General features: G+C 32.4%; 2 protein-coding genes across 3 annotated transcripts; one reads left to right on the forward strand and one right to left on the reverse strand.

Annotated features, from left to right (window-relative positions):
- Positions 1-10,358: 10,358 nt before the first annotated feature.
- LOC132755174 (protein transport protein Sec61 subunit beta-like) lies at positions 10,359-13,217 on the reverse strand. The gene is made up of 4 exons (XM_060745979.1): positions 13,078-13,217; positions 12,159-12,256; positions 11,678-11,779; positions 10,359-11,107 (listed from the first exon to the last, which is right to left on the reverse strand). The coding sequence occupies exons 1-4, from the start codon at positions 13,078-13,080 to the stop codon at positions 11,020-11,022; spliced, it is 291 nt and encodes a 96-aa protein (XP_060601962.1). The 5' UTR covers positions 13,081-13,217; the 3' UTR covers positions 10,359-11,019.
- A 1,911-nt stretch (positions 13,218-15,128) lies between these two features.
- Positions 15,129-25,317, forward strand: LOC132755175 (LETM1 domain-containing protein 1-like). 2 transcript variants are annotated; one of them, XM_060745980.1, is made up of 9 exons: positions 15,129-15,245; positions 18,794-18,948; positions 19,459-19,571; positions 20,362-20,444; positions 21,259-21,445; positions 21,839-21,940; positions 22,590-22,724; positions 24,397-24,493; positions 25,110-25,316. In XM_060745980.1, exons 1-9 carry the CDS (start codon positions 15,193-15,195, stop codon positions 25,280-25,282), a joined length of 1,098 nt encoding a protein of 365 aa, XP_060601963.1. In that variant the 5' UTR covers positions 15,129-15,192; the 3' UTR covers positions 25,283-25,316. The 2 variants fall into 2 exon arrangements, with proteins under 2 accessions (XP_060601963.1, XP_060601964.1); XM_060745981.1 differs by lacking the exon at positions 18,794-18,948 and having other exon boundaries at positions 15,133-15,245; positions 25,110-25,317.
- Positions 25,318-26,800: the final 1,483 nt, after the last annotated feature.

Consider the following 26,800-nt stretch of genomic DNA (forward strand, 5'->3'; position numbering starts at 1 on the left):
AGTTAATAATTTGTTCATTATTCTATTGATGACGTAACTTATTGGATACTAAGTTACTAACTACTGAATATTAAAAACAAACAAAATGATAGAAAGCGTTGCTATAGCCACGGAAGAAATGACGTCACAAGGCTCGCCATTGATCAAAATACCATCGCGAAAACAAGTGACAGAGACGGATGAAGCAACACATACTCACTTTATTGTTATATTTTACGTACTTACAATGTTGTTTTCTTTAACGTCAAATTTGGTTTAAATTATTTACTCTTCACCCGCAAGTTCATGAGGATAAAATATATTTTTACAGCGAGCATTTCTATCTCACATGTCATCATTTGCGTGACCGTTATTCCATTGGCTATTTATATTCACGTGACCAATGACGATAGTAAAGGCAAAAAGATCGCGTGTGATGTCATTATTTGCTATTGTATTGGTGTGACGTCATATAGTATGCTGACAACAGCTGTAAGACGGTGTTTGGCGATATCGGAGCGATTTAGGCATGCAAATTTTACCTACAGAGGCGAAGTTAAGAATATCGTCTTCATTTGGGTATTTGCTTTAGCAACTAGTGTACCATATATATTTAACAAAGATACAACAAACATATTTACAGTCATCCCTAATTTACGACAACAATGTTTGAATGACGCAACAACAAACGATGAAAATACATCTATGAGTGAAAACATATCTTATGTGATTCATCAGCAACATAATATGAGTGCATCAGATATAGTTTGTTTCAGTTCAAAAACTTCTTTCGGTTCTTTTTCTATATATAACACAGTGTTACTTTGTATGCAGGTGGTTATTCCGTGTTTAATTGCATTTATTCTTCAATCAGTTACATTATTCGGCCTTCATAAGCGGCCAAATCAAATTCACTGGGTAAAAGAAATTAGGATTACTAAACAGCACATGTGCATGGCTGTTGTTTTTATCATATGCTGGTTGCCATTGATGTTAACGAATATAATCTCGGATAACACGAAAATTCCCGAGATCAGCTTTTATATTCTTCAACCATTTGCAATGAGTAGCATTATATATTTTCCCATCATTTATTATTTTCTAAATGCTCATATTAAAAGGGAATTCTCAATTCTTGTTCAAAACATTGTAAGGAGATAGACTATTTAGTATAAAAGATGGCTTTTTGAAATTACATACACCCCCCCCCCCTCATCCTCCTTGTTTATGAGATTGTATAAAAGATGACTTGAATTTTCCCAAATCCCATCATCCCTCATTGTTACTCAAAATATTGTAAAATGACCCAACAGCCCACTACCCTTCATTGTATAGTGCTGTGCGATAACCTGTTCTTTATTTTCATGTCGATCTATGTCCTTTCTGAAATATTTATTCCAATTTTGAGATCGAGATACTGAGGTCTTCATATCATTTATAAACAGACACCTCCAAAGTGCGTTTGCCTTGTTTTTACTTCTCTCTCAAGATCAATGTTCATATTCACAATAATTGTTTTTATATAATTAATATTATATTTTTATATTGATAGAGAATTCATAAGAACTTAAATCCATGTTCCTGATTTTATATATACATTTGTAGATTAAATTGAGTTCAACGAACTTACAACAGATTACATTTATTTTGAAAATAAAAATACATGTAATTTAAAGACTTTACGTTAATTTTAAATGACTCCATGTGTTCCAAAGACAATATTTATCCCGACTGACCGACCAGCTGACTCCTATATACCCCCCTAAACTTCGTTTGTTGGGGTATAATAAATTTTTACAGTGAAAATACGGAAATAAAAATATGCATTTTATTTCATCAATATTTCACAATATTCATTTATAGGTATATGATAAAATTATCTATAATAATTAAGAGTAAGACTTTCTGCTACAAAGTCTTCGTCATCGTACTTATGATGTAATATCGACGACACCCGTTACCCGGTTGCGAGTTGAGCAACTGGCTGCGCTTGTAGGTAGAAGTAGAACGACTTGTTGCGGGTAAAACAACTGGTTGCGGGTACAATAGCTGGTGGCGCGTAGAACAACTGGTTGCGAGTGGAACAACTGGTTGCTAGTACAATTAGAAAGTTTTTTTTTAAATTTAAATAAGCGATACATGAAAACATTTGTTAGGATTAACGTCAGCTAGGACGAAATATACACATGGCCATTTATGTATATATGCGCATGTCGTCTGCAATATAATTTAGAAAATAAGTTGCATTGTGAGCAAAGAGCATATTGCAAAATTCGTGGGTTATTGGGCAAATGCACGTCAGAATAAAAACGAATCTAGATTTAGTTTATGGAGAAAATGCCCTTCCATATCATACAATTGTCAGGTGGGTGTGAATGTTTAAGGAAGGTAGAATTAATGTTAAGGATTATCCCAGCCCTGGGCGGCCAATTTCCGCTACTTTTGAAAAAGACATCAGCACTGTCAAAGCCATAGTTGATGAAGATGCAAGATATACCGTGGAGGAGATAAGTAACATATCGAGTCTTAGTGCGTCATATGAGTTTTTATATGTATCATAATGTCATATATGTTTTCATATGTCATATGTGGTTTCCCTCTCGAAAGAAAAGTTACAGTAAAAGAAAGTGTGCCGCATAAGCTAACTTCTGACCAGAAAAGTGAGCGGGATGAAAAAGCCTCGGCCTTTTTTACTAGGTTCACAGATCGAGACCCTAGACGCCTGGGAGAAATTGTCATAGGGGATGAAACGTGGTTTTACTGTTTCAGTCCGAAAATAGACTCAGTAACAAAATGTAGATAGATGAAAACCGCGATCGTCCAGTTGTTGCTCGACGAAGCAGGAGCGTTAAAATAGTTATGTACGCTCTATTATTGACAGTGATGGAATAGTGGCCCGTGTCGAGGTAGAGTCGCTGGAACATTCTACCGTGACCATGCTACCACTGCTGTAGTTTATCACTACATAACGTCTATACGTCTTGCAAAGTCCTGAGAAATGAGTGCATTGTATAGATACGATTATAATATTTTAAAGATACAGTCTGCCTCAGAAATCCATATTTATTAAATAACTTAAAAATATTAAGGATGTATTTAAAATGTTTTAATTATAAAAATTGATTAAGAGCAGATTACATGTGTAACATATGAGGAAAGTAGCGCTAAATGTGCAGAAATGTGCCGTTAAGGTAGCAAAATGTAAACAAAGTTGTATTGTGACTTCCATTCACAATACTCATTCATTATAATTATTATTTTTATATATAGAGGATATTGAATGAGTGTAAGTTCAATACTGAATTTATTGCACGAGTTGAATAAATTATATTATGCGAGCCTCTGGCTAAATAATCGTGCGATACTACATTTTCCTTGATTGTATCTCACGTTAAGTTATGGTGAAACAAAAGAAAAATAACAAAGAAAAAACTAAACTTGTTAAAAAGGAAATAAAACCCATCTTTCTTACAAGAGAGACACCTGGCCGATCCTTCTTCCAAAAACCGGCACTCGGCGTACACTCATAATAAGCCGAGGTACGCGTCTGACTAGTACTGGTAAACTGCTTGACAGACTGTCCAGGAACGACGCGGAGTTTGAACTGTGCTCTGGTGAATAATGTGGCTCACTGTCGTGATCCGGAGTGAAAACTACCACCACCACCAGATTGTCTGCCATATGACCTTTGCAGCGTTGATATAAATTAAAACAAACCCAAATGAATCGAAATAAGCGGTTATTTATTCACGAATACGATTTGATTACGCTGAACAACATCAGTGTCATTTATTGCTTTTAACTTACTGAGACAGTACTTAGAATCTACGTGAAAGAAACACGAGTTTTGATAAGATTAAAACAAATCCAGCATAAACATAGCACTCCAGTTAGTGACGTACAACTACTTATAAAACCATTTTCATATGAAATATAATTTAATAAATTAAGTAATGTGTTAGTGTCTCTATATATGACAGGAACTTCAACACTTCTATTTTTCCGCTGATTCGCCGATATCGATCATTCACAAGGTGGCAGAGTGAAATAACAACAACAACAACAACACCAACTCAAATCGTAAATTACACTGAGATTTTTCCGATACACATAATATTTCTATCTTCTCAGTTTTTGGATAACATTTATTCAGGTGATACAATCGTTTACAAATGTTTGAAAAGTGATTATTAAAAATTTTGGATCAGACAACATGGAAATATGTGGCGTTAATCTGAAGGAACTTAATTATCTATGTATATACTTCTGTATATTGAATATTTCTGAATGTAACTAGGTCAATACAATTTGATATCACGTATATTATCGGATTTAAGTAAATAATTTGTTCATTATATTCTATAAGTGACGTTTCTTATTGGATAATATGATACTAAGTAGTGAATATTAAAAAGAAACAAAATGATAGAAAGCGTTGCTATAGCCACGGAGGAAATGACGTCACAAGGCTCGCCATTGATCAAAATACCATCGCGAAAACAAGTGACAGAGACGGATGAAGCAACACATACTCACATTATTGTTATATTTTACGTACTTACAATGTTGTTTTCTTTGACGTCAAATTTAGTTTTGAATTATTTACTTTTCACCCGTAAGTTCATGAGGATAAAATATATTTTTACAGCGAGCATTTCCATCTCACATGTCATCATTTGTGTTACCGTTATTCCATTGGCTATTTTTATTCACGTGACCAATGACGATAGTAAAGGCAAAAAGATCGCGTGTGATGTCATTATTTGCTATTGTATTGGTGTGACGTCATATAGTATGCTGGCAACAGCTGTAAGACGGTGTTTGGCGATATCGGAGCGATTTAGGAACGCTAATTTCACCTACAGAGGCAAAGTTAAGAATATCGTCTTCATTTGGGTATTTACTTTAGCGACTAGTGTACCATATATATTTAACAAAGATACAACAAATATATTTACAGTCATCCTTAATTTACGACAACAATGTTTGAATGACGCAACAACAAACGATGAAAATACATCTATGAGTGAAAACATATCGTATGTGATTCATCAGCAACAGAATATGAGTGCATTAGATATACCCGTAGTTTGTTTCAGTTCAAAAACTTCTTTCGGTTCTTTTTCTATATATAACACAGTGTTACTTTGTATGCAGGTGGTTATACCGTGTTTAATTGCATTTATTCTTCAATCAGTTACATTATTCGGCCTTAAGAAGCGGCCAAATCAAATTCACTGGGTAAAAGAAATTAGGATCACTAAACAGCACATTTGCATGGCTGTTGTTTTTATCATTTGCTGGTTGCCATTGATGTTAACGAATATAATCTCGGATTACACGAAAATTCCCGAGATCAGCTTTTATATTCTTCAGCCATTTGCAATGAGTAGCATTTTATATTTCCCCATCATTTATTATTTTCTAAATGCCCATATTAAAAGGGAATTCTTACTTCTGGTTCAAAATATTGTAAGGAGATAGTCTATTTAGTATAAAAGATGGCTTTTGAAATTACCCCCCTCCACCACTATTTAGTATAAAAGATGGCTTTTGAAATTACCCCCCCCCCCCACCCCACCATCCTTCCTTGTTACTCAAAATATTGTAAGTTGTAAGGAGATAGTATGATAGAGAAATTTTGAAACCTGCAGCCCCACCACCCTTTATTGTTAAGTGCTGTGTGGTAACCTGTTCTTATTATCAAAGTCGTTATATATGTATGTCCTTTCTGAAATATTCATTCAATTTTTAGTGTTGAAGTCGAGATCTTACACATTTCATATCATTTATAAACGGACACCTCCAAAGTGCGTTTGCCTTGTTTTTATTGCTCTCTCAAGATCAATGTTCATATTCACAATAATATTTTTCTATAATTTATATATAACATACATATTGTTAACATTAACTACAGAGAATTCATAAGTAGTTTTATATATAGATTAAATTATGTTCAACGAACTTACAACAGTTTACATTTAGTTTGAAAATAAAAATACATGTAATTTTAAGATGTTACGTTTATTCTAAATGACTCCATGTGTTTCAAAGACAATATTTATCCCGACCGACCGACAAGCTGACTCCGTTTGTAGGGGTATAATAAAGTTTTACAGCAAAAATACGGAAAATAAAAATACGAATTTTAATTCATCAATATTTCCCAAAAATTATTTATAGGTATAGATCTATGATAAAATTATCTATCAAGGGCAGGACTTCCTGCTACAAAGTCTACGACATCGTAGTTATGATGTAATTTGGACGACACCCGTAACCCGGTTGCGAGTTGAGCAATGGCTGCGGTTGTAGGTAGAACAACTGATTGCGAGTAGAACAACTGGTTGTGGGTAGAATAGCTGATTGCGGGTAGAATAGCTGGTTGTGGGTAGAACAACTGGTTGTGGGTACAGCAACCGGTTGCGAGTTGAGCAATGGCTGCGGTTGTAGGTAGAACAACTGATTGCGAGTAGAACAACTGGTTGTGGGTAGAATAGCTGATTGCGGGTAGAATAGCTGGTTGTGGGTAGAACAACTGATTGCGGGGTACAGCAACCGGTTGCGAGTAGAACAACTGGATGCGGGTATAGCAACAGGTTGTCTATGTTATTCTCAAATCAAATAAGCGATAAATGAACATTTTTGTAAGCGTATATGCCCTGTGAATGTAACGTCAGCTGGGACGAAATATACACATGTCCATTATGTATATATGCGCATGTCGTCTGCAATATAATTCAGAAAATAATCGTGAAAATTAATTATGTCTTACCTAGCTGTGATCGGAACTGATTGACCTTTATTGCTAGAGGATGACCTTCTGCACATCTATGACAAGGCTCTGAAGTGTTACGATGGGCATATCTTATTTAGCGGCAACGTCAATTAAACCATAATTTGCACGTGAAAGTACATGTATAATATAGCATTGGAAAAATTATTGATTTTCCTAGCCAACAGTCTACTTTCGCACGATTTGCGCGTGCAATAAAATTTTAGCAGGTCATTAAATACATGTGGTTTTGTTTACTGGTTGTAAACATGGCCGGAGTTGTATTGTGTGTAAAGAGCATATTTTGCAAAATTTTCGATGGTTATTGTGTAGAATGCACGTCAGAAATAATCAAAGCACAGAAGGCTGAATTTGTTTGGATCTCAGAATGTCAGAAAGGTGAAGGTTGTGAGATTATAAACCAATTTGTTTTTGTACAGTGCCACCAATGCTTTCCAGTGTTCAACTGTAGTAAATTGGCTATAAGACTGATTGCAACACTGATATTCAATTCAAGTTTATTTGACTTAAACAATTTTAAAAAAATTGGGAGTTGCCTTAAATGGGATTTGAACTCTAGACCTCTCGATTCTAAGCGAGCGTGCAAACCCCTCGGCCACGGTGAAGGTATATGTTTATGGCCTGAAGAAAACCATATCATTCTAAGTTAGGGTTTGTAACACTTATTATTTCGACGTTAAACCTGTTGTTTAACACAGATGTAAATAATCATGGAGCTTACTATAAGCATGTATATCTATAAAGAATAAAACAATATTAGAAATCTTCGACCATTCGGGAACTATTGTGCTTGAAAATTAATGCGCCTGTCATTTGACAATCTTTAAGCAGTGGTCTCCCCTGAAATTTTCGGCGTTAGTGTACATATAAAGGGAAGTAACCGCTTCAAAAAAAGCGGAATTCTTTCGGCATATGCAGTTAACAGCATCAGGGTCTGAAATTTTGCTACCATTATTTGTTTTGGTCTGACGACCCAAACAAATGAAAACGGATCTGGATTTACTTTATGGAGAAAATGCCCTTCCACATCGTACAATTGTAGGGTGTCAATGTTTAGGGAAAGTAGAACTAATGTTAAGGATGATCCTGGGCAGCCGTGGGCGGCCAATTTCCGCTACTTCTGAAAAAGGCATCAGCTCTGTCAAAGCCATAGTTGATGAAGATGCAAGATATACCGTGGAGGAGATAAGTAACATGTCGGGTCTTAGTGTGTCATATGTGTTTTCATATGTCATATATGTTTTCCATCTTGAAAGAAAAGTTACAGTTAAAGAAATTTGATCCCGAATTTGCTAACTTCTGACCAGAAAAGGGAGCGGGTTGAAAAAGCCTCTGCCCTATTAACTAGGGTCAAAGATCAAGATCCTAGACGCCTGGGAGAAGTTGTCACAGGGGATGAAACGTGGCTTTATTTTTTGAACCCGACAATAATTCCTTAGGTGAAAACAGCGATCGCCCAGTTGTTGCTCGACGTAGTAGGAGCGTTGAAATAGTTATGTACGTACGCTCTATTTTTTGACAGTGATGGAATAGTGGCCCGTGTCGCTACGTCTGAGAGGGTTAGTGTCACTGGAACATTTTACCGTGACAATGTTCCCACTGATATAGTTAATCACTACATTACGAAGAACAAAAGTTCCGGGGCGCGCAGGATCAAAGACCTCCATGATAATTCACCTGCGACCGGTCAGCCTTGGCTCAAGCTTGATTAGAGGAGCACAGGTTTAACTACATCCCGCTTATAGCCCTGACCTCTCTCCTTGTGACTTTTGGTTAAATTCATACATCAGATCATGCTTTCGCTGTCGCCGGTTCGAAACCCGTAGTGCCGTCGGAAGCGCTCTCTACTAGTGTATAATCAGTATACCCAAAGAACAGTTAAAAATGCTCTCTTTTTTTCGGAATGGATTCTGGGGCTGTGTAGAGGTCCATAATGAATATTTTGAAGGACTCTACTAATCATTTTTTACGGAAAAAACGCGCTGCAGTTACCACTATTTAAAATATGCCCCTCGATTGTAGCTTTCTTGATATCCCCAAAATTTATTCATATAAATGAGGAAGGCTTTCCAGTCACATGTAAAAATTTGCTTCCCAACAGAATTGATATACATGTATCAGAGATTATACACTTAAATCTCGTCAGGAACGGTGACGGCCGGGATTTATGCTCTCTTGTGTCCATTTCCTACCACAATTATATAATACTAGTAATCATCCCTTATAATATCAAACAAAATTTGCGCTGAGGCAAGGCAATAACTAACACCCGATGGCCAAAGAACATAGATTGTTAATGGCACAATTGGCGACTTGTTCTGTTCAAGTGAAAATATAAATATTAGTAACAGAAGATAAGTTAACTGAACTTACTTAAACTTGATTTTATTTTGACTTATCAAAAAAACTATTGCACAAAAAATCAATTCTTTCAAATTTGCCCCAACAAGTTCAAATTTACCTTAGAAAATAAGGATATAAAACAAAGTAAAATTAAAATACTCCCGTCAGTGAACACTTTAATAAGAATGATCCATTATACATATAATCTTCCAAAGGCACAACCTTTAAGTTTTGCACACACAGAGAAAATTCTCACAGCTCGAAAATTTGGATAATCAACAATAATTTTATAGAAATTTTGCATATAAAGGGACATAACTCAATTATCAGTTGATTGTAGCTAAAGCTGTGTTCTTTATATTCGAAAGTTATCCCGTGGAAACCAATAATTTAACAGAAAACTTGGTTAAAAAGGAGCATTATTTTGTTTTAAACCTGCGTTTTATATAATATACTTACATCTCAAATATAAACACATTCATTGTTTACCATCAAATGTTATCCCCCGAAAACCAATAATTGTCTGTGGACAGACGGACGCCGTTCGTTCCATACAAAGAATTTTCGGGCGGGAAACAATTGTAAAAATCTTTTGTTAACAAGACGCTGTATATATGTACAAGTTAGTAAATAAAATTCTGTTCTGTAAAAATATTGGTAGCTTGCAAATATTTTTAGATTTTTGCTGGTCTTTTCTTTTACTGTTGACAAGGAATAATTTACTGGTTCGAAAGTACAACCTGCCGAAGTTCAGTTATTAAACCAATGTCAACAAAAATACATTTTGTTTTTGACAATTACATTCAAAGTCTGTATTATAATAGATAACAGACCATATCTAATAAGTGATGCCAGCACTTGCTAAACTAAGTAGAATATCTCAATAACCGGCAAAGAATGTCCTATGATGTATATAATTATTTCCAAATAAAGTATTCCTGGCTTCAAATATGCTAGTCATTTTAAGGTTCGTCAAGGTGAGAGTGAAATGAAATTGTCCAGCTTCATTATTTTGGAACAGCCCCATATCAATCTTGGTGATATCAATAGGCCAGCAAAGAGTATGGTCAGACTGCGTGGATACTTGTGGCTAATGCCTAAAGCTAATCACTTCCAGTTCCAGCATAGTAGTGTTGTTTTTTTCTTTCTTCTTGTTTTTTTTAAAGCAAATCCAGTGAAAAATGCTTAAGTGTTGTTGAAAATGTCCTCATAACAGTATCTTACAGATGATAAAACACTCTTCATAAATAGTTCATTTATTTCATATTTTTCTCAATATTTTACAGCATAAAATAGACAAAGTTTCATAAAAATACAAATGACAATTCACCTCTCACCAGCTAATACATACACGACTGACAGTGAAATAATTATCATTTATTTCATGACAAAAATGGACCTGATTCACCCTATTGTAAATGTGATGAATGTATTTCTTCAGGAATAACACAATCTAATGCATTATTAAAATGAGCCTTAAAATACAACTAGTAACAATGAAAATTTCAAAATCAATGTGGAAGAATATTAATTTAACTTGACAATATTTCTTTAGCAAAATTGGAATACAATTCCCTTCACAATACTTTTCTTTAAAATTATAATTGGACAGCAATTTCTAAACTCTGTTTTCATTCATTCCAAAATGAAAATTTTCTTTGGTCCTTCATGCTGGTGCAAATTGAGTCATCACACTGATTACATCGCTGTTACAATAAATTACATTCTCATTTCTCTCTTTTATTAAAATCTTAAAATTTTCACATTTCAATATAAAATTGATTTTCTGTGTTTTTGTATTTTTCTTACACAATTTATTATTAAAGCAAATTGCACCATAATGTAGTTGTTTTATCTTTAAAAATGTTTATAAAGTTTATATATCCTAAACTGGTTGTTGTTTATCCTCGGGTGTATTTTCCCCAGATGTGAAGCATGAACACAGAGGCAATGAAAATCAAGCTCATAACTAATACTGGTACTGGTCCACTGAAAATAAAAAACAGAAAAAGAATATAATAATAATTATTATTTACAACAGTTACTTCTGACTAAAATTTTTTCAACACTCAAATCTTAGCGGCAATGTTTTATTTACTTCCAACAAACATGACTTTCATTTGAATGACAGGAATCAATTATGGATCATTTATATATATCCATTTTCATCACTAGTTTTTTTATCTTTCACTTTCAAAATGAAAAAAAGTTATTTTCCAAAGATAATAATTTCCCAAACTAACTGACCCAATAACTCTTTTTTGTTTTGTTTCCATGTTTCTTAACTAGCTAGAATGCTTCCTACATGAAAACATCAAGTCTCTGTGGTGTGAAGTCAAAAACTTTAACCACAGTCATTGAGATTTTAGTGTTAAATTAAATAAATTGACCTGCAAGAACTACCAGTGTATTATACACTGATAATTAATATACATTAAGATGTATATACTTTCAAATTTAAAACCTGAATTTTTTTAACTGTATATACTTGTACTTGCCAAAATATATCAATCCTAATGGAACCCAGGTAAATGATTTCTATTAGGTGTATAAACTTACACTTTAATTCCTGGAGAGTCTTCTGTGTAGAATCTCCACATACCAGCACTGCCACCTCCAGCAGGCTTTGCACGCCCAGCACTACTTGATGATGGTGTTTTCCTGCAATAATAATAACAACAATGTTATAATCCTCCCCATGATTACTTTTATGAACAAACAAAAGCAAATTATTAAAGTCAATATATGACAAAAGCGAATTTTTACTTTTGACCACCCAACAGTTGTTGGCTTAAATCAGAGTTTGAAATCCCTAGAGTTTTAAGCCTAAGTTCAGGGGAAATATGCAGAAATCTGTGTAAGGGGAGATCCTTTAAGCCTTAAATTATTGTCAAACTATGGTGTGTGTAAAAATCTTTAAACATATAAAAGGTGTAAAGATTGATGTGATCATAAGAGTGATGACATTTCTTCCAATGGAAATTGTGCATTGACCATTTCATTTACGCCTGGAGAGACATTAAAGTTTAAAATAGTTTACCTTTGTCTGACAGTTGATCCACCAGATCTTGGTGAGACTGTTTTAGATGATGATGGGGACCTGCCCCCTCCTACTGATGTTGCACTAGCTGGTGCTGGCTGTAAAAGAAAAATCAAAGTTATAATTTAAATCAATTTGCAGGGCTGGCTCGTATACTAGTATCTTTCCAACAGGAAAGTTCTATGAAACCATGAATGCAGTTTTGTACTTCCTTATGCAAAAAACTGTCAAGAGTTAATTTTCCCCAAATTTAATGGAAGGGTCACTCTGCCTAATTGTGAAATAAGCCCTTTCTTGACTCATTTTACTTATATTGACTACTGCATCTTTATGCAGCAAACCATTCATCTATCTTTCTAGTTATTCAGGCCAATCTGTCAATAACGTGATGCGAAGTTCAGCTTCAAATCTAACTTCTAAGGCCTTTTTGCCAACCACTTACTCTTTTTGTAAGTAAACCACATTTAATGTCTGAACGTTTTATGAGTAGTTATTTCACCCAATTCTACTTAATTATTATATTTGATTTTCATACATGGATGAACAATACCACAATTTTTAATTAAAAAAAAAAAACACCGAACAATTGACAAATAATTTGTCTTAAAATTTCATTCACCTATTTGCAACATTTGAATTAATAAAAGTAAACACTTTTCCACACAATCTACAGTTTTCACCGATTCACAAGCTATTCCAACATCAATATTCGCCAGAAAAAAGTATTTTTCTTTATGTCAATAAAATTTATGATGTTGGAATATGGTGAGCAAAACTTTGCATTTATGATTTAATCGACGACAGATATTACCCGATGAATATAACAGCACGGTCAATATAATTAAATATAAATTATCATTTAAATTATGGCATTGTGATTATTTTAAACAAAAGTTATAAAAAAGCGAACTTTTCTTACCATCTTTCGTTTGTCTGTCTACCGGTGAATTCGACGTGTCAAGTTTGAAGGAAGTGACGTCACTGGTCAGCAATACGGCTTTTAATTTTCATACCGTACCGTACCGTATAAGTTGAACACCCCTAAAATATTTTTCCGGTACGAATATAAAGATAATCAGTTTCTTGTTAACAAATAAATAAATTCTATATAGACTAGATGAAAATCTCATAAAAATGATATTTTTACTTTAAAGAATGCAACATATTTTTAATGGAGTGTATTTCTGTTGAAATGTCCATTTCTTATACATGTGATACTGTACATGTTTATTTTATATGATTTCTAGATATTCTAATAATGTCATAATGAAATTATCAAAGTGTCGTTCCATCACAAAGTGACAAAAATTAATGAAGGTGAAATGCATTATTTTAGTGAGATTTCTGCAGAAATACAACGCTTCATCGTAAATCTTAGGCACTCCCATATCGGAAACAAATACACATAATAACAAGCAAAAATAAAAGAGAATTAGTCCTCAACACAAACATTGTGAAGTTATGATTTGACGACGTCATATTTTACAGATCATGAGGCTTAAATCAGTAAAAATAAATTATAACCATATGAGAAAAAGAACAGTTTACATGACATTTCATTCCTGAGCACTACATAATACTACTTATGGACATTTTGCATCTGGTGAATTATCTCTCAATTTAATATTAATTAAAAAAAAAAAAAAAAAGAAATTGCATAAAATTATATTTTGATAGATTCTAGAGAAAATGAAATATAAAAAACTAAGCGATGGAATTGTAAAATTAAAATATTATGAACAAACAAAGAGCTATTACATTCTTCAATCAGTTTCAAATACAATGTATCTACAAAGAAAATTCATTTTTTAATCTATGAAATAGTTTATACTGAGGTTTTTTAGTGAGATATAACCTATATCACTTACATAATATAGCTACCGTCACTGGTACATCTTTTTCGAACTTATTATTGCTGTATATGTTATTTTTTGTAGGACCTTAAAGGGTAACCCCGTTTATTTTAAACATAGATAAATACATACATACAAATAAAGGTACATATATCTAAATCGAATAAACAAAAACACAAGCTACATTAAAAAATAGATAAATAAATAAATAAATAGATAAATGAATAATAAATAAATAAATAAATAAAAGAGGTCTTTTCTTAATGTTAAATCTCCCTTAACTTTTCTTTAAATAGTTTTGTAGCATGTAGTCTAATAAATGAAAACTGATTCTAGTCATATTTTATTTAAAAATAATTAATACATAATCAATAACACAATGTCAACACTCGCAAACTAATTATGAAATGAAGAATTGAAAATAGATTTCAGACTTTTCCAATGTTTGTCAAAAATATTTACGTTGTTAATTATTTTTGTGTTTCTCTATTAATTTGGTATTGGTTCTTAATATAATGCTTACCAACCTCTAAAGACGGTTATTTATAATTCATTTTACAATAATATATGTACTTCTTTACAAATAAAAGCATTTTTTTCATAAACTGCATTTTGTTGGCTGCACTTAATCAATTTAAAAAGCTTCATTTCCATATTGGGAAAGAGGGTCGTGCTTTTCCTATAAAATCAAATTTGATTTGATTTGATTGGATTGGAAAAAACACGACCCTCTATTGTGAAACTGTCATGGCCTCTTGAAACAAAGTGCCTTGAGTGATTTTTATTGCTTTTTTATTGTTATTTATAAACGTTCATTTTCATATATGTAAATGGTATTTTTATAGCAGGTATCAAATTACACAAAGTAGGAAAATATCTGTTTCTATGGACTGCTTTTATCTGAACTAATTAGGAACTTAAAACTCTCATGAATGAACGGTTTTAGATTAAGCGGGATGTGAGATTATTTACTGGTTCTAGACGTTATGCAAATATTAATATGACATACGTGTATCTCAGATAAAATCAACATAAAGTCATGGACATGAAATAACAGCGGTGACATCATTTTTTTTACATAGAGGAAAGAAAATATATAGTGGTGGTCAACCAATTACCCGCAAGCGTCTGTCAAAACATTTGACTGATTTGATGACAAAATACAAAAGTGAAGCTTAAATATGACGTCTGCCTTGTGCTCAAGGGTGATTGTAAAACACCGGCATTGCCTAAGGTTGTGATTTGTTATTTATTTTGATATGTGGTACATTTAAATAAAAAAGGAAGCAAAATAATTGCACAAAAACATATTGTCATATGTTTTCGCGGTATATCTCTGCGCTATTATGCTAACAGGGCAGCACGAAATACCCAAATACACCCAAATATACCCAAATATTGCCCAAATATACCCAAATATTGTCTAAATATACCCAAATATTGTCCAATTATACTAAAAATAAATGTTTTATACTAAAAAAGTGCTGTTTTAATCATGAATACAATATAAACTTTCACTAAGATATAATCAAACATACCCAAATATACATTTTCCTATCATTGTGTTTTGAACCAAGATACAGTATATGTACTCCATTAAAGCTTTTTTAATAACATGGACTTCTTCCTCTATTATGATATGAAATTTCAACAAAATTACTCCTTAAAAATGTAAGTGTAGACAACAAATATCATATCTTGAATTAAAATTGCATTCATAAAGAAGCGATATTGTAGATAAGCAAATGTCACAACTTTATTTTCTTACAACATCTTAACTGCCCATTTCAACGGAATGAATGAAAGTTATAGCAGGCTTAGTCATGTCATTTTATAAATATTTATTTATTTCTCATTATAATCTATATTTTATACAAACAAAAATAAATTTTGCTTTATTTGGGTATATTTGGGTGTATTTGGGTATTTCGTGCCGCCGATGCTAACACTCGCGAGTTTTACCGACTTGAAACATATTCTTTCTCATTGATTGCACAATATTAAAAACAAGTAGCAGTAAATGATTGGTGACTTGACTGAACATCTGTCCTAAGATTTATCAGTGTGGTGCCTGTCACATCTTTTTGTAGCCTATTCATTCAATAGGTACAAGTCAACCCGGCCCCAAGTCAGCCCGGCCCCAAATTGGTCAACCCGGCCCCAAACCAATGTTATTTCTGGTCAACCCGGCCCCATTTTTTTATTATTTATTTTGCTTTAGAATGTAAACACTTATCAAGAAATGATAGAATACACTTATCAAGAAATGATAGAAATACGCTAGAAGTATTTAGAAAAAATTAAACATTGTTATTGACATTTCATGGAAAAGAAACTTAAATGTGTTCAAGCATTATTATGTTATTGTATGTAAAAAAAAAAAGAAATGACCAAAAGCACACTAAAGTGTTTCCATGAACAGTTTTTAAGTAAGATTAATTATAGAGATGCTGCCATCTATCGCAGGTCACTGCCTCATGTCTGTCACGCACAATATATCAACAATCAATACAGTTATCAGTCATGATGACATAAAGTGATTTAACAGAAAATGATGATAATACTTGAAATTACCCTATATCGCGTTTTTTCATGTTTAAACATGGCCTGTCATATAAATTTGAAGAAAAATTGTTGTTTTGTAGATTTTTTTATTTTTTTTCATTAACCCATTACTTCATGAGCATTTTGTGAAAAATGGCTGTTTTCATTGAAAAGTCTCCCGTTACAAGTTCAAATTGCTATAATACTATAAAAACTGCTTCAACACTAATCAAACTTGGCACAAATGTTGACTGGACCATTGCCCTTGCAACAACATGATCAGGCTTAAATTTTCTGTTACCATGGCAACGAGGGGACATCTCAAAATTGCCAAAAATCACTATTTTGCGTTGATTTTTTCCATCAAAATTGATTTCAAAGTGCTGCAACTTCTCAATGGATTGAGATAGAGTCAAATGCTTTTCAACGTTGGTTACATGTTACCTTATGATCAATCTGGGGTCATTTACAGCCTCTCACAAGTCCAAAATTTTCTTGGCGATGAGGGGGACTCCGCCCCCCTTCAAACCCCCCCCAAACAGAAGGGGGCACATCCCCCTTCTGGCAACCCCCTGATGTATCTTTTGGTTGGGGGCCGCGCCGAAAAAGAGGTCACTTTTTTTAACAACATTTCTCAAACAAAAACAAGTGTTGGGGGCCTAAATAAGGCATTTTTCATCATTTGAGACAACAAAAAAAGGGGGGGGGTGAAAAAGGCGTTAAAAGGCGTGTATATGAAATAATGGGTTAACACAAAACACTATTAATTTTTCAAACACTTAGTAATATTCCAATAATTTTTTACACAGTAAACATTCTTTGAAAATAATTTAATAAAAAACGAAACAAATATTAATTATACTGATGAACATATTCAATAGAACATTCAAATGAACTGAAAAAAAGATTGTTGGAAACTTAATTTATACAAACCTTTTAACTCGAAATTCAATGCATTTCTTCCTAATTAATTAACACTCACGAAACTATCTTTAATTTACATCGAATAAAGACATGAAAGATACTACTAACTTATTTATACATTTTTAAACTGTTTGATTATCACATCTGAAATAATGTTGATGTTGTATAATTATTCATTATCACTATTGCCTATTAAACTGTAAAAGTCTTAATCGGCACAATTAAATTTACTGACATTTTTATGCCAGTTCATGTTGTTTTTTTACTATTGTTCTTTAGTTAATAATATTCAATTAATAATAAACCATTTTTATTCCATCATACTGCAGTACAACAAAATGACCTGAATAGTTTTCTTTGAAAATATATATTTTGGGGCCGGAATGACCAATTTTGGGGCTGCACTGACCAATTTTGGGGCCGCATTGACCAAATAAAAACACTGTGGGGCAGGATTGACCAATTTTTGGGCAGTGTTGACCAATTTTGAGGCCGGGTTGACTTGGGGCCGGGTTGACTGTAATTCCATTCAATCATTGGAGAAAGAAGTTGACAATACTAATTACTATCCAAGGCAAATAAAAATGACTATTGTTAGCGCCACCCATTAGTACTTGAGATGACTTGACTTTAACCTGCTGTGTGCCTTTTCCACAACGTGCACGCCTCAAGAGTGATTTGTTGAAGATCATAAAAAATAAATATTTAAATTGCTGTAATGACAACTCCTTAAAATGTTCTTTTTTTTTTCAGGATTTTAAAAAAAGACATCTATAGGACATTTTTTAAAACTATATCCGTACGATATGAAAAGACTTGTAAAATAGAACTTGGCATCTTAAGGTTATAGAAATGAAAATTTCAACCATTTTAAATTATTCATGAAATTGATAATGTTAACATGAACATTTTCTTTAATTTTGCTGGAAAAAGTGGAACAAGGGACACGAGCTTATCCTAAAAAAACCATACATGTTGCGTTTTGTGTTAGGGCTACTTTCCTCATTCTTCTTATTAAAGTTTCTCAAACTTTTTAAATAAAAAGTGAAAGTATGATAAGTTATGTAAACTTATGTAAAAAAAAGTGGTTAACAACAAACTTTCAGACATGAAAATCCTTCAAATATTGCCTAATTTTAACTTCTTTAAAATTGGCAATTCATTTTTCTTTCCAGATTTTTTTGATATTTTTTTTTCCAAAAAAACAACAACATGCTTTATATGAACCTAAATAGGCCTGAATAACAATTATATTATAACCAGTATCATTAGTCTATCAGTATAAATAAAGGGAGATAACTTGTATCATTTCAGGTGTTTATATTCAACAGACCCACAGGACACAGTTGGCCCTCCAACCAAAGCATGGCGATATGTTCTCAACAAATTCACCAATTTTGTGACCAAATATGAAAATAAATTAGAAAATAAATCCCCGAAGGCTTTCAAAGTTTACAAGACCATGAAAAGTAAGAACACTATGGATGAGTTTTTGAGATACTTTTCTGCTGCACATCATGATATGAAAATGTAATTGGCATAATTTTGTTTCATTTTTTCAAACTTTGAGCTATTGCTACAGTCATGTTGTCTGTTCCAATTGCAGCCCATAAAACTTAAACATTTGTCTTTTTTTTGGTTACATTTCTTTATTTGTACAAGAAATAGATGTTTTTTAGGAGCATTCTTACTATGATATTCTTTCTCTAATGTGTATGATGTTAGAAATAAGAAAAACTTGAGCTTTGCCCTAGCTAAGAGGTGGCTCTTGTTGTAAGCAAATAACTTTCAAGTTTGGGGTTTTGTTTGGTCATACTTTAACTTCAGTAGTCAGTTCAAAGTTTACATCTACAGTTATAATTAATGGAATGTTAAACATAAAGTTTTATACTCTTTTGTAACATTTTGAGGTACATATATCATTAGTAATGGATAGGAAAATAGATAAAAAATTGAATAATCTGTCTTTTATTGTCTAGGTGTGAGATACGTTACTTCAGATATGAAAGACTATGTGTCAGTTTCTAAAGATATGTGGTCTGGGAGAGAACTTCATACATTCTCAAGAAGAGAACTTGAAATATACCAAGAGGTTTGCGCATATTTTTAGTATTCTAGGCCCAAGGTAATAAAGAATTTTTCTGGGCTCAAAACTCAGGTCTTAAGTGTTTACATGTATTTGATTGGCCAGAAACCAGCACAGAATAAATATTGTCCAATGAAAATCTTAAAATTCAAAACAGAACTCAGAAAAAAAGTTTTATCTTGAGGCCAAGGTGCATTTGATCAATGTAAAAAATTGATTCATTTTAATTATTTATTAAACTACATGTAGGCTTGCTGCTTGTTTAATGTCAGAAATTCTAACACAGTTTCACACAGCAACAAAAAAAGTTTTTTTTATGAATTTTTTTTTTATTTTTCCCCAAGAAACCATGTATGTATGTCAGTATGTGTAACTCACTTGTTTATCCCATAAAAAATGATACAGTATTAAAAAAAGTAATGAAAGAATGAAGAAAATGCCTCCTGAACTGGTCTTTAATATTGGTTTTCCACCCCACTAAGATCACAAAAAGTACTTTAATATGGATATGCTACATGTATCATTTAATACCTTGTTGTCATATACAAAAGTGTTATAAATCATGCTGAAACTTGGCTGAAAAGTTCCAAGCATGTAGCAACTCTTTCAAAGTTGGTCAACGAATTCTGGTTGCCATGGTAACCGAAAGAAAATGCTTCAAAAATCTCCTCCTCACTAACCACAAGGACTAGAGCTTAGATATTTGGCACCAAACATTTTTGAATGAACCTCTACCTAGATAGTTCAAAATCCAGACATACAATTTAACAATGTTATGTGCACTTCATTTTTTCAGTTTCCTAAGGACATTACAAAGATTGTGACATTGCTTTTCCTGGCTGCTATTCCATTTATTGGCAATGGTTTCATAGTTATTGGGTAAGTTTATTTGCTGTTTATCAAATTTATGTTAGTATAATACACAAAAACAGTGTGATGCGATACAGTTATATACATGTATTTGGATAGCAGATTTTAAGGTAAACACAAACTATGACTAGATTATATAATTTGATAAGAAAGATGGGTCAATTCCATTTTGGCTGGAAACTTTCAATGCTCTTCAGAAGTTTCATTCATGAAGAGATTTTATGCTTGACATTACATAGTAAGGGTCATCTGTCTAAATATATGGTATATTGGATATCACAGTGTCCAATACAGGAAATAATTATATTGGACTGTCATGTGATACAGTTCAGAAGCAGATGTAAGTACATGTAATTGATAAAGAATAAAGATCTACCATTATATGATATGACAATTCCTTTAAAGCGGCATTCAGCTTTTCTGAAGGTTAAATATGTTGTTTTTAGATAAATCGTTTCATATACAAATATAATTGTCAAATAAAAAAATTATGGTGTAAAATGAAATCATTTGTAGCTGAAATACATAAACAATAAGTAAACCCCTCGATACCTCTATTCTAATTTACCAGTGCACTCTTTATATGTACGACAATTCATTTCCTTATCTTCTATTTTTAGAAATGAATGCCACTGTGTGCTATAAATAGCTTTAGGGGCCCTGTTTTGAATAAGGCTTAACAAAGATATGATGTACTTTTCTAGGTAATATTGCTGAAATACTTAGTTTGAAACAGCACAGAATTGTTTTTTTCCAAAAAAAAATAAAAGCTGAAGATCACTTTAAGGTCCTTTAAATGAATTGATTCATAATTGATTTCTAGGTATATGTATCCACGACTGTTCTTCACACATCATCTATGGAATGAGGAACAAAAGGTAGAATTTGGGCAGTATTTTCACAAACACAAACTATCCCACTATCATAATTTACTGGAACATTTTGATAAGCAAGTAGAGAGACATACAGATGGACAGACACAAGAACAGTTAAGAATTATACTAGATGAGGTAAATAAGAACTTATGTATAAATGTTTTTTCCTAAATCTCTACAGTTTGTTAAGATCTTAACCCTGAATCTTCTGAATTTGTGTAATGGATTTGCCCAGCTTTGAATTTGAAATAGTCCATTTCAATGTTAAGGGATTTCAATGTCAAAACAAGAAATAAGCTATTAGCATTATAGGGCTTGGTCAAACTGAACATAAGGGAAAGAGTTAGGTATATTCTGCTGTGTTACATCATTCTCTTTTGAGAATTGACTATAGGATTATAAAAACATTATTATTTTACTGTTCATTTATTTTATAAGAATATTTCATTGTAAGTTTTATACCCTTTGAATGTTGCCACTAATGTTTTAATAATTGAATATCAGATATTCATTGATAAATGATTTCAGATTGCATGTTCTAGCCATCCTACTGTAGACGAACTTCTTCAAGTGAAAACACAATTTGAGTCGTTCCCCTTTAGTGTAGATGATGTACCAACAGTTTATTTTGTAAGTGATTTATTTATGCCTTGTTTTGCAACAACGGATGTCTGGTAAATAGGGAAAATTTAGTATGGTTAACAAATAGGGAATTTTGAAAATTTAGCACGTTATTGTGGGTCCTAAGATTCATGGACTGTCTGTATTTGCAAAAAATTGACATTGGAAGTCACATTACATGTATTTAGGTAAAGTAGGAAAACCATTACATTTTGGAATTTACAAGTCCAAATCGGGGAGTAAATGACTCCCAAACTTCCATTAACGGAAGCCGTGATTGAAATTCTAATATTGTGATAAAAAAAGCGTATATAAATATTTGTGGATTGACCTATCCACGAAAACAATGAGAATAAGTGTCCCACTAATGATAATGATTTTGCACATCTGATTTCTGCTCCCTGTTCAAGTTGCATAATTAAAATCAGACTTTGAATTATTTTCATCGTTCAGAAAGTACAAAACATATCTAAATATAACTTTATATAACAGTCGATCAGCCAGCTTGTAAACAAACATATCCAAATTTTCATGCACATTGGTCAGCACTGAATTATTTGTCACTTTTATGCTGGAAGCATCAAACTTACAAATGTATACATAAAGTTTTTATAACTTTTTATAATGTTTGTATTAATCAATTTTGTTTTTATTTCAGAGACATTTAGCATTGGTCTGTAATTTTTCAAAAAGGCGTGCACAGCTAAAACAAGACGGCTTAATATTGTTACATATAGATCGTGCAATGATGAGAGAGGGTATAGAGAATTTGACTGAGTATGAAATGTGTAAGGTATGAAAATACGCTACTTACTTACCTTTATGGTGTACAGTAAAACCTCAACAAAGCAACCCTCTGTGGAGCAATAACCTCTTTATAACAGCCATAGCAGTTGGTCACAAAGTAAGACTTCACAATAGATTTAAAACCTCTCTAAGGCAATACCTTTCATCAACAACCAAAATCATCATGTCCCAAAAGGGTGTTGTTCTGCAGCAGAGGTTCCCTCTTTACAACAACAGTAACAGTTGGTCGCAAAGTAAGACTTCACAATAGATTTAAAACCTCTCGAGAACAAAACCTCTCCTCAACAACCAAAATCTTTATGTCTCAAGGGATGTTGCTTGGTAGAGGTTGCACTGTACTTCCATGGAGATTGTGCAATTTGCAAAAACAAGTTAAGTCTGAATATTGTCAGTACCTGTTTAACATTCATTATAAAAATATTGAAAACTTGGATACGGATTGATTTTTACTGGTGCCTATTGGAAGAATTTCAGAAAAAAATTTTAGGGGTGTTTATAAATTGGTGGGGAGCATGAAATTTGTGTAATGGATTTATCCTGCTTTGAATTGTAAATCAGCTGGTACATGTACGAGGGGTTATCCAAAAGTTTGTGGACTTTCTTTGTTGCGTAAAATATATTTGAGATATTGATTTGAAATTCTAACACTGCTTAGAAGAATAAATAACATTTAAACACAGAAAAATTTATATTTGTAGCTTCTTATATTACAGCAATATTTAATTTTACATAAACACATGTCGGCGACAGCGGCACACTCCAAAAAGTTATTGATGTCAACGTCACAACATTTAACGTACAACTTATGCTTCAATGTTACGCAGTCAATAACCATAACTGCTTCACAAAGTTATGTCCATCACTAAATTTTTTATGCCACTTAAACACTAATTATAGTAAAATTTTATTTTCTCTGTTCGCCTGCTGTTTTTTTTTTAAATGTTTTTGTTAGTGTCATTCCCTAATTACAACAAAATTTTATGATCACACTATTTCTAATTTATGCGTGTCCATCATTTTCCTGTTGTAAACAATATATTGGTCTGGCGTTTTTGGCGATTTCAACAAAAAATAACGGAAATGACATCCATAATTACTTAAATGACATCATAGAAAAATTTTGCAATGTTTAGCGGGTTTTCTATGTTAATTAGTAGTTTTTTAGCAAAAAATATACGATACAAATATGATACGCCGGATGCCGGGTATGTGCTTATTTAAAAGCAATATAAAATCATTACTTATTGGCCCAGTTAACTGTTCGTTTCAAAACCTGTTGATAATATTCTACAATGTATGCTGATAAAATTTCATTACAATACACGTTGACGTTCAAAAGATATTTAAAAAGTCCACAAATTTTTGGATAACCCCTCGTATATAAGATATTTTTCAGGGTTTTGAGATTCAATTATCATTACCCTAAAAAACCTGGTTTTATGACCATGCAAATATTTAATTGCACAATGAATATGCAAAGTTGTTTGAAAATCCTCACCTAAGTGCAGTAACAGGTTAACTCTTATGAAATTATATCACAAGTTAACCTGTTATTGCAACAAGGTGACACTATAAGCTATAATATGCTGTTAGCTGTTTGACCAGGCTGTATTGCAGTATAATTTCTTGTAGTTCACATTTTATATTACATTTTTCAGTCATGTTTGAAGAGGGGTCTGAATCCATATGGTATAACAAGAGAAGAGAGAATAAAGTTTCTACAGATGTGGACAGAGTTGTCACAACAGTTAGATGGTAAATATTTCAATGCAAAAGCCACTCAGGGTTCATGTTTATTGAATACATATCCAATATAAGTCCAATGCAACAGTCCAATGTAAATGTAACAACCTTATGTTAGCTTGAAAGCTCTTCCTTTGAGAAATAGTGTATTTGTTGGGATATTAAAACCCACAGCAATAGCATAGTGTGGTGTCAGAGAGGGGGTGATTTGGGAAGCAGGTGAACGTTAAGCAATGACCAATCTGCCAAAAAAATAATACATTTTGTGTAGAATTTATGAGCCTCATAATTCAAGAAAATCAAACTTGAGAAAAATGTACTAAGATTTTTAGAATAATAAAAAAGTCAAAGTTAAATTAATAATTTACAAGTGATTGATGACTGATTTTGTAGTATGTTTTACCAAATTTCTATGCACTATTTTTGCATATTTTTCCCTTTTTTTGTAGTTTGCATGGATTGTAAGTTGCGTTTGCAGTGTGTAAATCAGTTTCTTTGTTCACATCACAATATTTTACTTTTTAATACCTTTTTCAAAATGTTCATGAAAATTAGGATGAATCTGGAGGCATGTTGCTTTAAATGTTATATAAAATTAATTTTCACGATTTTTTCTTTTACTTTTCAGAGAAGAATGTGTCTTTATTACTACATTGCCCTGTATTTTTAACGTATAATAGTGCTACAAACATTCAGCTTATGAAAGGCAAAAAATATAAGTGGCATCGTAAAAGAGGAGGTTTAAAATTAAGGAAAATATTATCATCTAAAGTAAAGAAAAAAGATGGTGACAAAGTGTAGATTGAAATTTTGTCATTAAAAAAATTTTTGTGAGGACATCTGATGAAATTTCTAGCAGAATGAAAATTGTTTCATAGAATTTATTTGAACCACAAAGGATTTTGAAATTTAATAAAAGAGACACTCTAAGGGGGAAAAATATTTTTTTGTGAGTGTTATCTGCCTTTAATTTTTTTTTTTTGCAAATTCAAGAGCAGATAACTTATAAGAGAGTGTCAACCGACATCTTTTGTTGGCTTAAATGATTTTGTTTTTATACTCTTAGATGATGATCAAGCAAAGTTTAAATAAAATCTCTGCAACAGTTTTCGTTCTGCTTTTATGTCTATATGAAAATTGTAGTGAACTTTTTTAAATAGATAATTGTTATTTGTTAATTATGATAAATGTGAACTTTATGCAATTATTGCAATGTTCTAATATGTGTTATGTTGTTGTTCTTATATTTCATTTTAATTTAATGTTGTTGACAAACCATTTCCACCCTAAATATCTTAAATGAACTTTGTCCATCTTTCAATCAGGACTAAACCATTTATCATTTTTGGGAAAAATTTAAAAATATGTAACAGTATTGACTTACCGGTAATTGGGATGTGGTATAGATCATGATCAGATAACACATATGTGTAAATGATTAAGAATTTAACATTTGAAAATAATTTTAAAAAAAAACAACATTTAGTATGATGAAGAAAAATGTATATACTATATCATTGGGAATAGGCCTTAGCCTCTTGATTTTTGGAAGAATTATCGCTAAAATTGCTGATTTTGGAAGTAAAAAAGCTGGTTTTAGTTTGAATTATTGTAAAAAACTTTTATTGGAAAAGGAAGTTGATAGGCCTCTGTTATATGATGTGATATAGGTCTCTGTTATATGTGAAAAGTCAACAATTCAAACATGGGGGAATGTGGTGAAGATATCCGAATATATTTTTTTTGACAAAAACAGCTGAAAAATGTGTTCATAGGACACTGATGCTCGCACATTCCACCTTTTTCTTCATGGATGTACAGCAGAACAGGGCAAACAGACGAGGGAAAATGTATATGTGGGGGCATAAAACCACCATTTCTTTCATGAACTTTATGCAAATTCCTTTATTTTCAGCCTGTTAACAATATACATTAGATGTACATTGCATTTGTTTATTTTTTACATTATTTTTCTATTGTTTTGTATTTAGATTTTATAAGCAGTGAGAAGTTGTATCATTAACTTGTAACTTGTTTTATTTATCTTTCATCCACTGACTTCCAAGCACTTAAAGTCATGCCTCTCTGTGCTGTGGGTTAGAATCCCAACAGGGACTTTTGATTCTTTCATGTGAGGAAGCAGTCCAGTTAGCTTACAGAATGTCGGTGGTTGTAGTCAGGTGCCCTTTTGTGACTGAAATAATGCACGGAGGGGCACCTGAAGTCTTTCTCCAACAGTACAGTACAGTTGGAATATTGACCATGTGCGATGTAAAATCAAACAAACAAAAATTATGTTCCATTTTGTCTTTAGAAACG

Source organism: Ruditapes philippinarum, unplaced genomic scaffold, assembly GCF_026571515.1.
Source record: "Ruditapes philippinarum isolate M1 unplaced genomic scaffold, ASM2657151v2 ctg1698_1_1_1_1, whole genome shotgun sequence".
In the NCBI taxonomy this organism is placed as follows: Eukaryota; Metazoa; Mollusca; class Bivalvia; order Venerida; family Veneridae; genus Ruditapes; species Ruditapes philippinarum.

Excerpts from the sequence above, each read along its gene's own strand:
- LOC132755174 (XM_060745979.1), bottom strand. Across the intron at positions 11,780-12,158 it reads GGATCAACTGTCAGACAAAG|GAAAACACCATCATCAAGTA; the intron begins GTAAACTATTTT and ends TTATTATTGCAG. Across the intron at positions 11,108-11,677 it reads GACTCTCCAGGAATTAAAGT|TGGACCAGTACCAGTATTAG; the intron begins GTAAGTTTATAC and ends TTTTATTTTCAG.
- LOC132755175 (XM_060745980.1), top strand. The coding sequence starts at position 15,193 with ATGACGTCTGCCTTGTGCTCAAGGGTGATTGTAAAACACCGGCATTGC. Across the intron at positions 20,445-21,258 it reads AATGGTTTCATAGTTATTGG|GTATATGTATCCACGACTGT; the intron begins GTAAGTTTATTT and ends ATTGATTTCTAG. Across the intron at positions 21,941-22,589 it reads ATGTACCAACAGTTTATTTT|AGACATTTAGCATTGGTCTG; the intron begins GTAAGTGATTTA and ends TTTTTATTTCAG.